Raw genomic sequence first — 14,524 nt, 5'->3', positions numbered from 1 at the left:
CCGGTCCCTGAAAACAGGACCGCGACGTTGCTCGGTCCGGTCCGGACCGGACCACCGACAGCCGGTCCAAACGCCGGCTCGGACCGGGACCGGACCAGCTCGGACTGTGTCCACCCTGACTCGAGGCCGAACCCTGGGGGGCTACCTACCAGACCGCCAGAACGACCCCATAAAACAGCAAAGCATAGGATCCTCAAAAAAAAAAAAGCAACGCAACGTGACCACCCACAGCAGTCAGAAACAATTTTTTTGGGGGTCGGCACATAGCCTTGGCTAAGCTAAAAGCCTCACTTCACGCGAGACAGAAACTAGTCTCGCCTAAAGCCAGCGCCAGACTCAGCCGGCCCAGCGCCCTGGTTATTTTTCTCTTTTTTTCATATTGTTTTTGTTTTAGTTAAATTTTTATTTCAAAATTTACATTCTTTAAAAAATTAAATATATATATATATATATTAAGAAAACAATTTACAAAAAAATTTAAAGAATGTTAATCATGTGAAAAAAGTTAGATGTGTATAGAAAAAAAATTCTGATGTATAGGAAAAATGTATAAGAAAAATATACAATATGTAAGAGAAAATAGACATCAAAAATATATTTCAAATATGTTATTCATGTATAAAGAAATATTCCTAATGTATACGACAGATGTTCAACATTTCTAAAAAAGTAGGCACTGCAACATATAATGGAAAAATGTTAATCATGTATTCGAAAAATGTGCACAATGTGTCCGGAAATAGTATACATAAAAATAATTTTTTAAATGTTAATCATGTATTTAGAAAATGAAATTGTGTAGGTAAAAATGTTTCTGATGTACCAAAAAAATGTACAGTGTGTATAAATATAGACTAAAAAATATATGTTTAAAGAAATGTTAATCATATTTTCGAAAAAAAATTAAACATGCATATAAAAATGTTTTTGATGTATAAAAATATATCAATATTTATGAAAAAAGTAGACTCTAATACAAGTTTTAAAAGAAAGTGAAATCATGTATTCTGGAAAATATTAAACGTTTATATAAAAAATGTTCGGGAATGTATACTAAAATATTCAATGTGTATTATGCATAAAATAGAAATAAAAATATCTGTCTACATTTTTTAATGTTAAAGGTGTATAGAAAATGTTTAAGTTGTATATAAAATATGTTACTAATGTTAGAAAAATATACAATATGTATGAAAAAAGTAGACACAAAAAATAAATGTTTAATTAAATGTGAAATCATGTATTCATAAAATGTTAAATATTTATATAAAAAATTTCCTGATGTATACAAAAAATGTACAACATGTATAGATAAAATATACTCCCTTTGTTCCTAAATGTAAGTCTTTTTAGAGGTTTCAAATGAACTACAACATACGGATGTATATAAACATATTTTAGAGTGTAGATTCACTCATTTTGCTCCGTATGTTGTCCCTTGTTGAAATCTCTAAAAGGACTTATATTTGGGAACGGAGGGAGTATAAAGAAACATATGTTTTAAAAAACTATTAATCATGAATTTGGAAAACGTACGACGTGTATTTAAAGAATGTCCATGGCTTATAAAGAAAGTAACACATGTATTTAAAAAGTAGACAAAAAATATATATGTTTAATAAAGTGTCAAATCATGTATTTGGAAAATGCTGAACATGTATATAAAAAATGTTCCTCATGCATACAAAAAATGTACAATGGTTATGGTTAAAATATGAATAAAGACTATAAATGTTAAAACTATATATTAAAATATTCATGTTGCATACAAAGAAAGTACAATGTTTATGAAAAAAGTAAACGTACAAACATAAGTTTTAAAATATGTTAATCATGTTTTTGCGAAATGTTAAATGTGAATCTAATATTTGAATGTGTATTTGAAAAATATTAACTATGTATTGAAAAAAGTGTTAAGAATATGTATTTAAGAAAAATGTACATTGTGTATAAAACAAAGTAGTAATTTGTTGAAAAACAGAAAACCAATGAAAACCAGCAAAGAAACCCAAGAAAGTAACAAAGAAAACTGAACTAAAGCAAAGAAAAATGAATAAAAATTTAAAGAAAACCAGTGAAAAAAAACTTAAATGTTCATAATATCTTTGAAAAATGTTGACCATTTATTCAAAAAGGTGTTCAAAACATGTATTTCAGAAAAAATGTTCAACGCATATCAAAAAAGGTAGAGCTATGTTAAATAAACAAATAAAAATGACAAAAAAATTAAAAGCAAAGAAAAAAGAAAGTAAAAAAGGACCAGCAAAACCAAGAAAGAAACTTAGAAAACTGATGAAAACACAAAGAGAAAAAGAAAAGAAAAAATGAGTGAAAACCGAGAAGGGAACAAAGAAAACCATTGAGAAAATAGGGAAAAACAAAAAACCAGTGAGTAAAGAATAGAAACTAAAGAAGAAAACGTGAATAGTAAGAACTTAGTAAAGCGAACCCAGCGAAACCTAGCGAACTCGATCAAAACCTACCGAATGCAAAAACAATTAGACAAAGATGGGTCGGCTCAGTAGCTACATGCAAGGGAAAATCCTACAACGAGACGGAAGCTATATTCACGTTAAGCGAGATATAGTCTTCGCGAGATAGTCTAGCGTCGGCCTTGTACTACTTTGACAACGAAAGGGGTTCGAAGAACATGAATTTTGGGAAACTTTCTAGTTGTTTAGTGTGTAGAATTGGCCACTTCTGACTATATGAAGGAGAGAGCCAAGAAAAAAGGAAGAAGTTAATGAATGATACATGGATTTTGTGCACGCGAGCTCAAATGCTTCCTCAGGTGCAGCAAAATAAAAGATAATATTTCAAAATATCATTTTTTTGTAATTTTGTGATAACAAACATTGACGCATTGTCTACATGCTTACAAATTTTTATGCAAAAAACATTTCTAAATGCTCTGTAAAAACAAAAAATTGATGTTCTAAAAACACTATTTTGAAAGCATTCTAGAGAAATGTTTTTTTTCCTACAACATTATACTTCACAAAAATTTCTACGTTTGTAGAAATTTCCTCAATGTTTGTTAGCCAAAACTTGAGATGTTTTTTTTACCATTTGTTTAGATTTTGCTTTTCATGAGGAAGCAATTGAGCTCGCGAGCAAAATGACACTTTCAATAAATAATGGTACTTCCTAGTACTGACTCCCCACACATATCTCTCTTGAGCGAGTTGCATGGTATCCTAGCATTGATTTGATTGCTGCTCGGGAACGTCGTGCTCCAGATCCAAGAAGTGTTGGAAGGATCCCCGGTCGATTATCCACAACGGCACGTGCGCCGTCGACGTCTTCGGTGGCGCCTGTTGAGGCCCGCAACACAGTTCGTTTGCCTTGGCTCTCACTGCTATGGCACTCTCTTGGATCCAATGTGCCTGGTTGCTCGCCTTCTTCACCTCCGGTAGATGTTACAGCGACAACGGTGGCTGGTTTGGGCGAGCGTGGTTTTGGTAGTTGTAGGGACCCAGAAGGGCTTGTTTGTGATTTTCTTTTTTCTTGGGTTTTCTCTTGTTGTTTACGATCCGATCTATGTGGAGTCTAAACTCCAACATTTAAATTGTTGCATGTTGCACCTTCTCAATCGTATGACCATATTTAATCTTCATGGTTATGGACATAAGCATGCGTCTGCTATCTCCTCGATCTGCTGACGTACGTACAACTACAACCATCGAGGACCAACTGGTAATTAATTAATCCTCATGGTCATGGCCGGCATGAAGAAGCACACGCACGCATAATCGAAACCATTTGCTCCATCCACGGCATGCTAGGAAGCAGAAACCATGGCTGGCATGAGATCGATGGGTCACTTCTCAGTTCTCAAGAGCAGGGCCGGGCCCATAGTTGTACTAAGTGTGCGGGCCGCACAGGGCCCATAAATCTAAGGGGCCCCAAATTTTTATAGGTATGTATATTTATCAACAAACAAAAGCTGTTTCGCTGGGCCGCAGGCCGCTGGGCGCTGGGCCGCTGGCGTCCGCGACTCGAGCCGCCCGCCAGGCAGCCGGGCGCCATCTGTGGCTTTCAAATCCGCCAGACATCGATTGTATCCCTATGATTATTGAGTGAATAAAGTAAGCATGTTTAGACTAAAAAAAGAACTAGATCACTGCTCGTCTTTTCTTGTCGGTTGATGGTCGCACCTCATAATATAATTGCCTCCGAAAAAAAAACATCATAAAAAATGGGGATCGGGACGGGAGTTACATGGATCGCAAAACAGCGATTGCATCGACTCGGCTTCGCCGCTTTGGTTACTCCCTAGTGCGTACATGAGGATCTGTCGCCAGTGCCTACCGGAGGATCTGCCCGGCCCTGCTGCTGCTAGTGCCTACATAGGATCCGTTGGTGATTCGGCGACAATTCTCAGGCCGCTCCTCGATTGAAAGCGGGGTAGTCCGATCGATCGACGACCGTGACAGTTTAATCCTCCGGATGCTCTCACTGTTGTTTTCATACTCCGGGTGCTTCACGCTTCAAAATAGGTACTTTGGTTCCTACTCCTAATTACTAATTTTCTAATTAACTTTTGGCTGGGTCGTTATAGATTGGTTCTTGCCTTCTCAGTTAAAGATCAGAGTATATCAGTTTAACCAGACAAAACATATACTAGGTAAGTTAGACGGTTTGTCTAATTTTCTATGAGATATATATACATTATAATTGCTTGTTAGTTAATTTTTTTAATGAGATAGGGCCCCATTTTATAGTTTCGCACAGGGCCCCGAATTTTGTCTCAAGAGACGTACGTGGATGCAAAGGGTGATGGCTCACGGGGTGGACGGAGGCGATCTGTGACTAGTGAAGGCACGTGGCAACTACTGAAAGGGATCTAACTAACTTGACGAGGCAACAGACCCGGTCGTTTAGGAATTTTCCCCGGCTACGAAAGTACCAATGGAGGAGCGCACACCGCTCAGCGTCGCCACCTCCACACTAGCGGAAGCCACCTGGAAGGAGAACAGAGGTAAGAATCAAATCGCAGCACACAGTGCCCAGATGATTTTACCGTCCTTCGGTCTTGGCATGATTCTTGATTCAACATCAAACATCCCTTTCTATAATTCTATGAGTAATGTCAATGCAAGTAGTAGTACATCTATGCATCTTGTGGTGATGTCTCCTGTGGCCACGCCGTGTCTGCGCGCGCTCCCGATGAGGTCGAGGGAACTCTGAGACACGCCGGAGAATCGGCCGCCGGCAGGGTGGCCGGTGCCGGTGAGCATCGGGGGGTTTCTGCTGGTCACCACGTCAGGACGTCAGTTGGTAGACGGGAGGCCGAGACCAGTGCGCGAGACAGCTCATGGGGACAAGGGCCAGGAGAAATCTCTCGTGAATTTCCTTGCTACAATGTTCCGGCCGATTCATGGAGAAATATCTCTCTCTCTCAATCTTTTTCCCATTGTCCAATTAATTCATCTCGAATCCTCTTCATCGATTAGTTATGGTTCGATGCAAAATTCCGGCCGGATTCGAATTTAGGAGTACATGAAACCGGGTCAAGTATATAGTACTATACAAGTCTTCTTATCGTGGATGGCTTCATTCATGTCCTCGCTACAATATATCACTGCAAACACATTTTGCACTGCAGGGCCTGCTCTAACGGGATGTGCACGTCTTGTGAATGCTGCAAACGGCGGGATGAGTATTACTACAGAAATTTGGATGATGAGAAGAAATATTTCTTGGTGCTTCTGATTGGTGATTTCCGTGATGAGATGGTAAGTGGTAACACTTGAATACAGTTCCATTCTTACCGTGCCATTTGTTTTTGTAAGACCACTTGACCAGTGATGTTTCTACTATCAATCCAGAGTGGTTTTTGGTTTGGTAAGACCAGTGCCATTCTTTTAATGCGTTCGTTGAGGGGCGGACTATTCTATATAGAGTACCAAAATGATATCGGAACATTGAAGTAGTTAGTTTACATAAAAGCAATGCATATATACAACATGATTATAGCTAGTGTGTCTTGCGAATAAACAGTCTGACCAAACTTTTTGTTGCTGTTATTTCTTCCTGTAGATAATCCCAGAAGAACTTGTGCGGCGTTTCAAAAGGGACATCCTAGGGGAGATCAAGCTAGAAACACGAAATGGCGACAATCATGCTATTGTGGTCGCCAAGATCGAAGAAAAGCGTATCTTTACAGTGGGTTGGAGGCAATTTGTTGCAAACTATGATCTACAGATTGGTGATCTCTTAATGTTCAGATACAAAGGAAACAGTCAGTTTAATGTCATAATCTTTGATAAACTTGGTCGTGAAAAGGCCTCATCGGTTGTTCTGGATCCTTTTATACCTCGTGTCCAAGACAGGGGCAACGAGGCGCATGAAATCGGGTGAAGTACTAGTCTTTATTATTCATGGCTTCATTTCCTGGTACAAAATTTCAATTCAAATGGCTTTTGCACTGCAGGTCTTCTGAAAAGATGGATGTGCAATGTGGAAGATGCAACAACTGGCTTGAATATCACTACGCGAACTTGGATAATGAAAATAAATATTTCTTGATGCTTATGATGGGCGATTTTCAATATGAGATGGTAAATTCATATTCAGATATATTACTAACTCCCTTTGTCAGTAAATTTGTTGTTTTCTTTCATAGACCAATGATTTTCTACTTCCTAGTTTAAATTATGTGGATATATTTATTGCTGTAGACTTTGGAGACATGCACAAACTATGTGTACTATTTTTTTTCAAAATGTGCTCAATGTCTGCTATTAATTTGCTGCTTGGATTGAGTCCAGCATGGTAGCACATTAATTCAGGTATGCTAGTTTGCACAAAATTTCCTCATATTCAAAGATACCGGGCTTTTTGGTTTTCACATTTTTCCTTTGATACCATAGTCTATACAAGCCTTCTGTATTTTCCTTGCTATATGTTATGTAGTCGGATACCGAACCGTCAAATAGGCTTTCATTATAGAGATTATCTTTTTTATCCTGTTTACAATCCATTCAAACTAAAAAAATATTGGTTCTTTTTCTCCAGGTCATCCCAGAAGGAATTCTTCAGCGTTTCAAGGGCGAGTTCCCAAGAGAGATCAAACTTGAAACACAAAATCGTCGCAGCAACAAAATTGGAGTCACCGAGAACAAACTAGATATATGCTATAATCAAAAGCTTGTCTTTTCAGTGGGATGGGGGAAGTTCGTCGAAACCTTTGGGCTACAGACGGGTGACACCATAGTACTCATATACAATGGCAACTCCCAATTTAGTGTCATAATCTTCGATAAACATGGCTGCGAGAAGGCATTATCAGTTATTGTAGACCCCGTTCCGCCTCCTGTTCAAGAAAGGCGTCCCTACGGTACTAATATAGTGAAAAGTTCCCATTTTTATCCTCAGCCTATGCAAAGGCAGCCATTTATCATAGTGAATGGGCTCCCAGTGGAATCACCGCCAATCGAAGGGCAGTGGCGTGCCCAACTGGAAATGGACAAGTCATGTCAAGGCAGCAGGGCTGCAATAAATACTCCCCCCTCCGAGTCATCTGGTCTCAGTTAAGATTATAGATATATCTTCCCTTGCAAATCATTCTCATATTTTTATAGCTGTCTATATTCAGTAGTTCTCTTTTTCTTTGCACAGGAGGTTCTTTATCCTCTGAACATGGCCAGGGAGTACGTGATGTGCCCGTTTCTAGCAACATTGTCAAGAGGAAGGCTAAGCTATCTTCATCTCAGAAGGAGCAATTGAGGGACGGTTACATTACCGCACACAAGACCAAGCTAACTTTAGCTCAGAAGGACGTGGTGAAACAGAAGGTCCAATCTCTTGAGTCAAAGATCTCCATCTTTGTTGCTGTGATGTACAAGTGCAATGTGGAGTCACCATTCTTTCTGGTGAGTTCTATTTTTCTAATGTGTGATCTGCTTCGATCATGTAGGTGTTTGTGTGAAGTGTAAACCAATCCTTGTAGGAAGCAGTTGAAATGTTATTCTACATAGACTAATTCATGCCATTATCAAGTAACTATTTTGTTCACATCTATAAGTAGACTTTCCCCAACTACTATGCTCAGAAGTATCTTGGAGAGGAGGCACGGATGCATCTTGAGCTGCTTGGTGTGAAGTGGCAAGTGCGGTTTCCAAACAACCGTGGCGACAAAAAGCTCAAACATGGATGGAAACAGTTTGTGCAAGGCAACAACCTGAAGATGGGTGATATCTGCCTCTTTGAACTATTGAGCAATCAGAGTACCATGGTGGTCTATGTCATCCCTGCAAATGATGCCAATGTTGATTGATATTGTTAATGCTTTTGTGTTGGTGATAGTGCTTTCATTTGTTGTTGGTTGGTGAATCGTTGGTGAGGGCAGTAGTGATGTTGTGTTAGTTAGTGAATTGTCTGTGAAGTTTTCTGCTTTTCTTACAAGGATAACTGATTCCTTGTTAATAGTTGACTACTACTTAACTTGCATAATGATGAATGATGCATACTTTTGATGCAAGACTGAATAAGTAATGTAATTGTGTTGTGTTGAATTTATGTTCATTGGATTTTGGACTCGCTCCCTTCAAATTAGGTCTAGCAAGTTCCGTTTGCCCATTTTTTTTTAAGAAAATGGAATCTTTCATTACCCCTTGAAAGTTTAGATGGAACAATGAGTTGGATCCAAACATCTTATCGTGATGTTGGTCATGCTTTATATTGCCGAACAAACTTGCAGGTCAAGAGATCACTAGTAGAGGACATATCTAGGGTTATAATCATGACGGATACAACACATTTTTTTCCTGACAGCCTATCACAAGTTCAAAACACGGATCGTGTTAGCATGGGATCATATTTCAAACTAGAACTTATTATCTCTAACTCTACCCTCAACACAACCTTATAAAAGTCTAGGATTGTGAAACAATGCTCTTGGTTGGTCTATGCCCACCACTCACTGACTTAGATAGACCATCATCTAGCTGATCTTGCGAGAAATGAATCCAATTTCCAAAGCTTTACGTGCCAGTGTGCCACGTGTTCTTAGACAGAGTAAAATTCACCTCTATGTGCTTAGTCCTTGCATGGAGCACCGGGGTAGCGGATAGATATGTCACCTCAACATAATCACGCAGAATTGCTGGTGCTTCCTCCCGATACACACTGAGTTGTCCAAGAAAGTACTGTAACCAAATAATATAAAAAATAGCACTATTGAGCGCCATGTACTTTGCTTTGGTACTTGATCGAGACATTGTCTGTTGTGTGCCTGAGCTCTACAAGATCAACTCTAACTAAGGAACTCAACAAAGCCACTTATTGATCGTCTATCATTGGCCGAGCCTACCTAATCAACGCTTGAGAATGCACTAATGTGTGTAGAGAATGATATCTGAATGTGAACTTTCATCTTGATAGCATGCTTCAGGTATATATGCCAGGATGCTGGCCAATGTTCATTAACCTGCCCTAATAAGTATTAACAATTTTTGTTGATGATGAAGGTATGTCGGGTTGTCATATATTGTAGCACTATCGCATAATTTGAGTTTCTAATAGTAGTAAATTGTACCTCCTCATTAGGAAGAATATGATACAATTTCTCTTTGCTGAGTGATAACTTTAACTTCTTACTGCAAGTCTGCAACCCTTATCTTTGTACCAATGATGTTTTATACTTGCAATGCAACAACTCTATGCTTAACCAATAAGTGGTTGGATGGTTAGGACCGTTCTGGTAGCGTGTGGCAGAATGAAGCCCACATCGGGCCTTGGGCCGCCTTGAAGCATCATGCCTGCAGTATTATTTTACAGTAAGTTCCATAGTGTGAAGTATTTTAGCCTCATGACTCGGCCAACGGCCTGATGTGCCTGATGTCTACTACACAACTTATTCTTGTAGACTCATGTTGAGCCTTCAAGCGCAGAGTTTTGTAGGACAACAACAAATTTCACTCAAGTGGATGACCTAAGGTTTATCAATCCGTGGGAGGCGTAGAATGAAGATGGTCTCTCTCAAACAACCCTGCAATCAAATACAAGAAAGCACTTGTGTATCCAACACACCAAATACAATGGTAAATTATATAAGTGCACTAGTTCGGTGAAGAGATGATGATACAAGTGTAATATGGATACTAGATATAGGTTTTTGTAATCTAAAATATAAAAACAGCAAGGTAGCAAGTGATAAAATGGAGCACAATCGGGTATTGCAATGCTTGGAAACAAGGCCTAGGGTTCAAAATTTCACTAGTGCAATCTCTCAACAATGCTAACATAATTAAATCATATCAACATCCCTCAATGTGCAACAAAGAAACACTCCAAAGTTTTTATCAATAGAGGAGAACAAAAAGAAGAAATTGTTGTAGGTAGTAAACCACCTCAAAGTTATCCTTTCCGATCAATCTATTGAGCTATTTCTATAAGTGTCACAAACAGCCCTAGAGTGCATACTAAAATAATACCATATGATACACATCAATCAACTCTAACGTCACCTAGATACTCCAATGTCACCACAAGTATCCATGAGTCAATTATACGATATGCATCAAACAACTTCAGATTCATAATATTCAATCCAACACAAAGAACTTCAAACAGTACCCCAAAGTTTCTACCGGAGAAACTAGGACGAAAACATGCATCAACCTCTATGCCTAGATTACCCTAATGTCACTGCGGGAATCCGCAAGTCGATTGTCAAAACATATATCAAGTGAATCAACAGAACACCCATTGTCACCACGGGTATCCACATGCAAGACATACATCAAGTGTTCTCAAATCCAAAATATTCAATCCGATAATAATGAAACCTCAAAGGAAAAGACTCAATTCACACAACAAGATAGAGAGAGGGAAAACACCATATGATCTGACTATATTAACAAAGCCCATGGTTACATCAAGATCATGTCGGATCAAGAACACGGGAGAGAGAGAGAGATCAAACACATAGCCACTAGTACATAGCCTCAGCCCCAGGGGTGAACTACTCCCTCCTTGTCATGGAGACCACTGGGATGATGAACATGGCCTCCAATGATGATTTCCCCCTCTGGAAGGGTGCCGGTAAAGGCCTCCGGATGGGATCTCTTCGGAAAAGAGGCTTGCGGAGGCAGAGTCAAAGTTCTAGTTTTATTTCTGGGTGTTTCCCTATTTATAAGAATTTTCAAAGTTGAAATCATGTGAAACGGAGTTACGAGGGGCCCACAATGTATCTCGGTGCGGCCACCCCTAGGCTCGCCGGGTTGCCCTGTCACTTCCTCGTGGGTCTTCTGATCCTCCCACGAAACTTCGGGGGTCTCTTATGTTCCAAAAAAAATCGTCAAAAAGTTTCGTTGTGTTTGGACTTCGTTTGGTATGGATTTTCTGAAAAACCAAAAACAAGCAGAAAACAACAACTGGCACTCGGCACTAGGTAATATGCTAGTCCATGAAAATCTTATAAAAGTCATATAAAAGTGCACCAAAGCCATATAAAATTATTGCTAACATGGCATGAGTACTTCATAAATTATAAATACGTTGGAGACATATCAGTGCCCAATGCTTGTGTCCTCCCATGGTGGTACCCCATCCCACCACGGATCAAACCCCAGGTTTGACATTCTGATGTCGCATTAATGCAAATTATTCTTCTAGTAGGAGGCGATGTTCTTGTCAATAAAAAGGTGCATGTAGTGACTTTGTCAATCTTGAAGCTCCGCAACTCCAGTCCTCAGTAGGTATTGTGTGTGCGCGCACGTGAGTGTGCACTAGTGCAGAACCGGGATGTATCACCGGTTCGTAAGGGCCTTTAGTGCCGGTTCTGCAACCGGCACTAAAGAGTGGGGACTAAAGGTCCCTCCTTTAGTACCGGTTCTGCACGAACCGCCGCTAAAGGGCCACCACGTGGCACGAGCCAGCGCCAGGGGCAGGGAGCCCTTTAGTATCGATTGGTAACACCAACTGGTACTAAAATATTTGGGTTGTTTTGGTTTTAGTTTTTATTTTTCCTTTAGTTTTGTGTTTTCCATTTAATTCTTTTTTGTTTTCTGGTATTTTATGATACTACATATTGTACACGTTATGCATATATATAAATAGAATTTCTCTTAGAACCGATCATCGAATGTCTCACAACCACCATTATACACATACACATGTATATATATACAATTTCTCCTACATGTTGCCTTGGTGCCTTCGGAGCACGATGACAATTTGGAGTGGTTCATGGGGGCGGTAGTGGGTAATAGTATTCTCCTTTGGGATCTATGACCTGGCCGAGCAAAAATCTCGCTATTTCCTCTTGAAGTGATCGTATGCGCTCCGTTGCTAGGAGCTTGTCCCGCACCTCTTTGAACTGTTAAGAAGGAGTTCAATATGCATGTGTATTAGTTGTGTGACTAGATATCGATAATCATGTAGAAATTGTGAATAGTGTTCTGGCAAACGTACCCATTCCTGTCTTTGAGATTTGCTTCTTTCGGACGCCATCATGCGAATGTTCTCGAAAACGTAGTATGCACACACATCAGTCCCCGGCGCCTGCTTCAGGGCCTTTACGAGAATAGAATTTAATCAGATAATAATTAATCAAGCATGATAATTAATTAATGGTATTGAACCAAGAATTAAAGAGATGGTAGCTAGTTAGTACTACTTAATTACTGACCTTGGGTCGATACCACAACCGCTTTTTTTGCCATTTTCCTGGAGTCACCTTGATGAACTTTTCCCAAGCCCTGCCCGCCGGCAAAGAAAAATAATAAAGGGGTTATTAAATAGAGTTGATATCAGGAAATGACGAACTAAATAGGCCAGGATATAGTTGATAATGATTGAAATTACCTGTCGAGTATCCCCTTCATGATGGTGAAGTCACTTTCTTTCTTAAGTAGTGAGTCCAGTACTTCAACTTTTCCTTTTTCAACTTTAATGTCTAACAAGACCCAGTGGTAACTGCATGCGCACACGTTTGCATGTCTTAATTAAGCGGGCATGTGCATAACACTAATCAACTACCCTAAATCCTACACACTTAATTATTAACATCTAGCTAGCTAGTAAGCAAAAAACAGAATTTGTACTAGCTACAAGACAGTGTGACTCACCTGAAGTTGTAAGGAAGTAGTATATCTTCATTTCTATTGAGGCGCTTCAAGAACTCTAGCATTTTATTCTCTACATCTTGTTTACAATGATCATATGTCCATGTCTTTTCATTAATGATATTTGGGTCAATGAACCCAATGCCATAGCGTCCAGCTTTTTCATTTCATACATCTTCATCCTACATAATACCACAAAAAAGAATATAGTGAGGATAATTACAGGTAACGATCGATCAATGAGCACTAAATCTAGCTTGAGACTTAAATTACAGAAAGAAATCACTTACAGACAATAGCAACTGACGAGAGATTTGTCGAGTGCATCTTGATTGAATAACTGAAATAGTTCTAAATACTCAACGCACAGAGCTAGCTTATGGAAGTAATGCTCTTCCTTAACCTTCACCATGAGGGACTCTCGATTGGAACTCTTGGTAATTTTCATGTACCAATCATGCAATTCATACATTCTCGTTGGGAGATTGACAGACAATAGCAACTGACGAGAGATTTGTCGAGTGCATCTTGATTGAATAACTGAAATAGTTCTAAATACTCAACGCACAGAGCTAGCTTATGGAAGTAATGCTCTTCCTTAACCTTCACCATGAGGGACTCTCGATTGGAACTCTTGGTAATTTTCATGTACCAATCATGCAATTCATACATTCTCGTTGGGAGATTGTTGACCTCCTCGGGCTCGACCAAAGGTTGGCCGCGGACATATTTCCGTTTTATTTCCTCCTCTCTTAGCGGAGACATGGGCTCGATCTCGAGGAGTTGTCCAACAGTGATATTGAGGCTTTGAGCCTGCATTATATGCTCCTCGGTTATTACCAGATTGCCCAGCTAGAGAACGTAAACGGTTTGCCCACATCTATATAGGGCGGAGGTACTCTCATGTGTTGTTGGCACAACAAGCGGGGGGATCGACTGCGCCGTCTGTTCTCCTAGCCGGGGAACGGTTTTACCGCATTTTTTGCCAGCTGCTTGGCTCGAGCTCGAGCTCGACTCATTTTGTAGTCGTGCTCGATGTGCCTTCCTGATTGGGTGCTCATAGTCCGAGTCAACAGGCTTGGGAGCTGGTGGTCTAGCCATACGAACGAAGTGGTCAATCTTTTCCTCAGGCACTTTCTCCCTTGGCGGCAGTGCCGGTTTCGGTCCAAAATAGGCATCCACTTGGGCCTGCACTATGGCTGTGTTTTGCTCCTCGGTCATGTCGTAAGGCCTCTCAATAAGAGGATCGAGGCTTGGACCATATTTATATCGCTTGCCTCCGCCTGTACCTCCTGTACTACCTCGACTCGTAGCGGCGGAGACGGCTGACGTGGCTGAGTTGGAGGAGGAGGAGTGGCCTGACGCTGTGCCTGACTTGGAGGAGGAGGAGTGGTCTGACGCGTTGGTGGACTTGGAGGGGCGGGAGTCTGTTGACGCGGGGGGGGGACTTG

The 14,524-nt window shown here is 40.0% G+C and overlaps 1 protein-coding gene across 1 annotated transcript; it reads left to right on the top strand.

Moving 5' to 3' along the window:
• The first annotated feature begins 5,624 nt into the window (after positions 1 to 5,624).
• LOC125532140 (putative B3 domain-containing protein Os08g0325100) lies at positions 5,625 to 8,281 on the top strand. The gene is made up of 6 exons (XM_048696298.1): positions 5,625 to 5,738; positions 6,043 to 6,359; positions 6,437 to 6,563; positions 7,021 to 7,528; positions 7,624 to 7,877; positions 8,033 to 8,281. Exons 1-6 carry the CDS (start codon positions 5,625 to 5,627, stop codon positions 8,279 to 8,281), a joined length of 1,569 nt encoding a protein of 522 aa, XP_048552255.1.
• Positions 8,282 to 14,524: the final 6,243 nt, after the last annotated feature.

The sequence above is a fragment of the Triticum urartu genome, unplaced genomic scaffold, assembly GCF_003073215.2.
Source record: "Triticum urartu cultivar G1812 unplaced genomic scaffold, Tu2.1 TuUngrouped_contig_9206, whole genome shotgun sequence".
NCBI lineage: Eukaryota > Viridiplantae > Streptophyta > Magnoliopsida > Poales > Poaceae > Triticum > Triticum urartu.
This window is presented reverse-complemented; position numbering and strand designations above follow the sequence as displayed.

Excerpts from the sequence above, each read along its gene's own strand:
- LOC125532140 (XM_048696298.1), top strand. The coding sequence starts at position 5,625 with ATGTGCACGTCTTGTGAATGCTGCAAACGGCGGGATGAGTATTACTAC. Across the intron at positions 5,739-6,042 it reads GTGATTTCCGTGATGAGATG|ATAATCCCAGAAGAACTTGT; the intron begins GTAAGTGGTAAC and ends TTCTTCCTGTAG. Across the intron at positions 7,529-7,623 it reads TCCCCCCTCCGAGTCATCTG|GAGGTTCTTTATCCTCTGAA; the intron begins GTCTCAGTTAAG and ends TTCTTTGCACAG.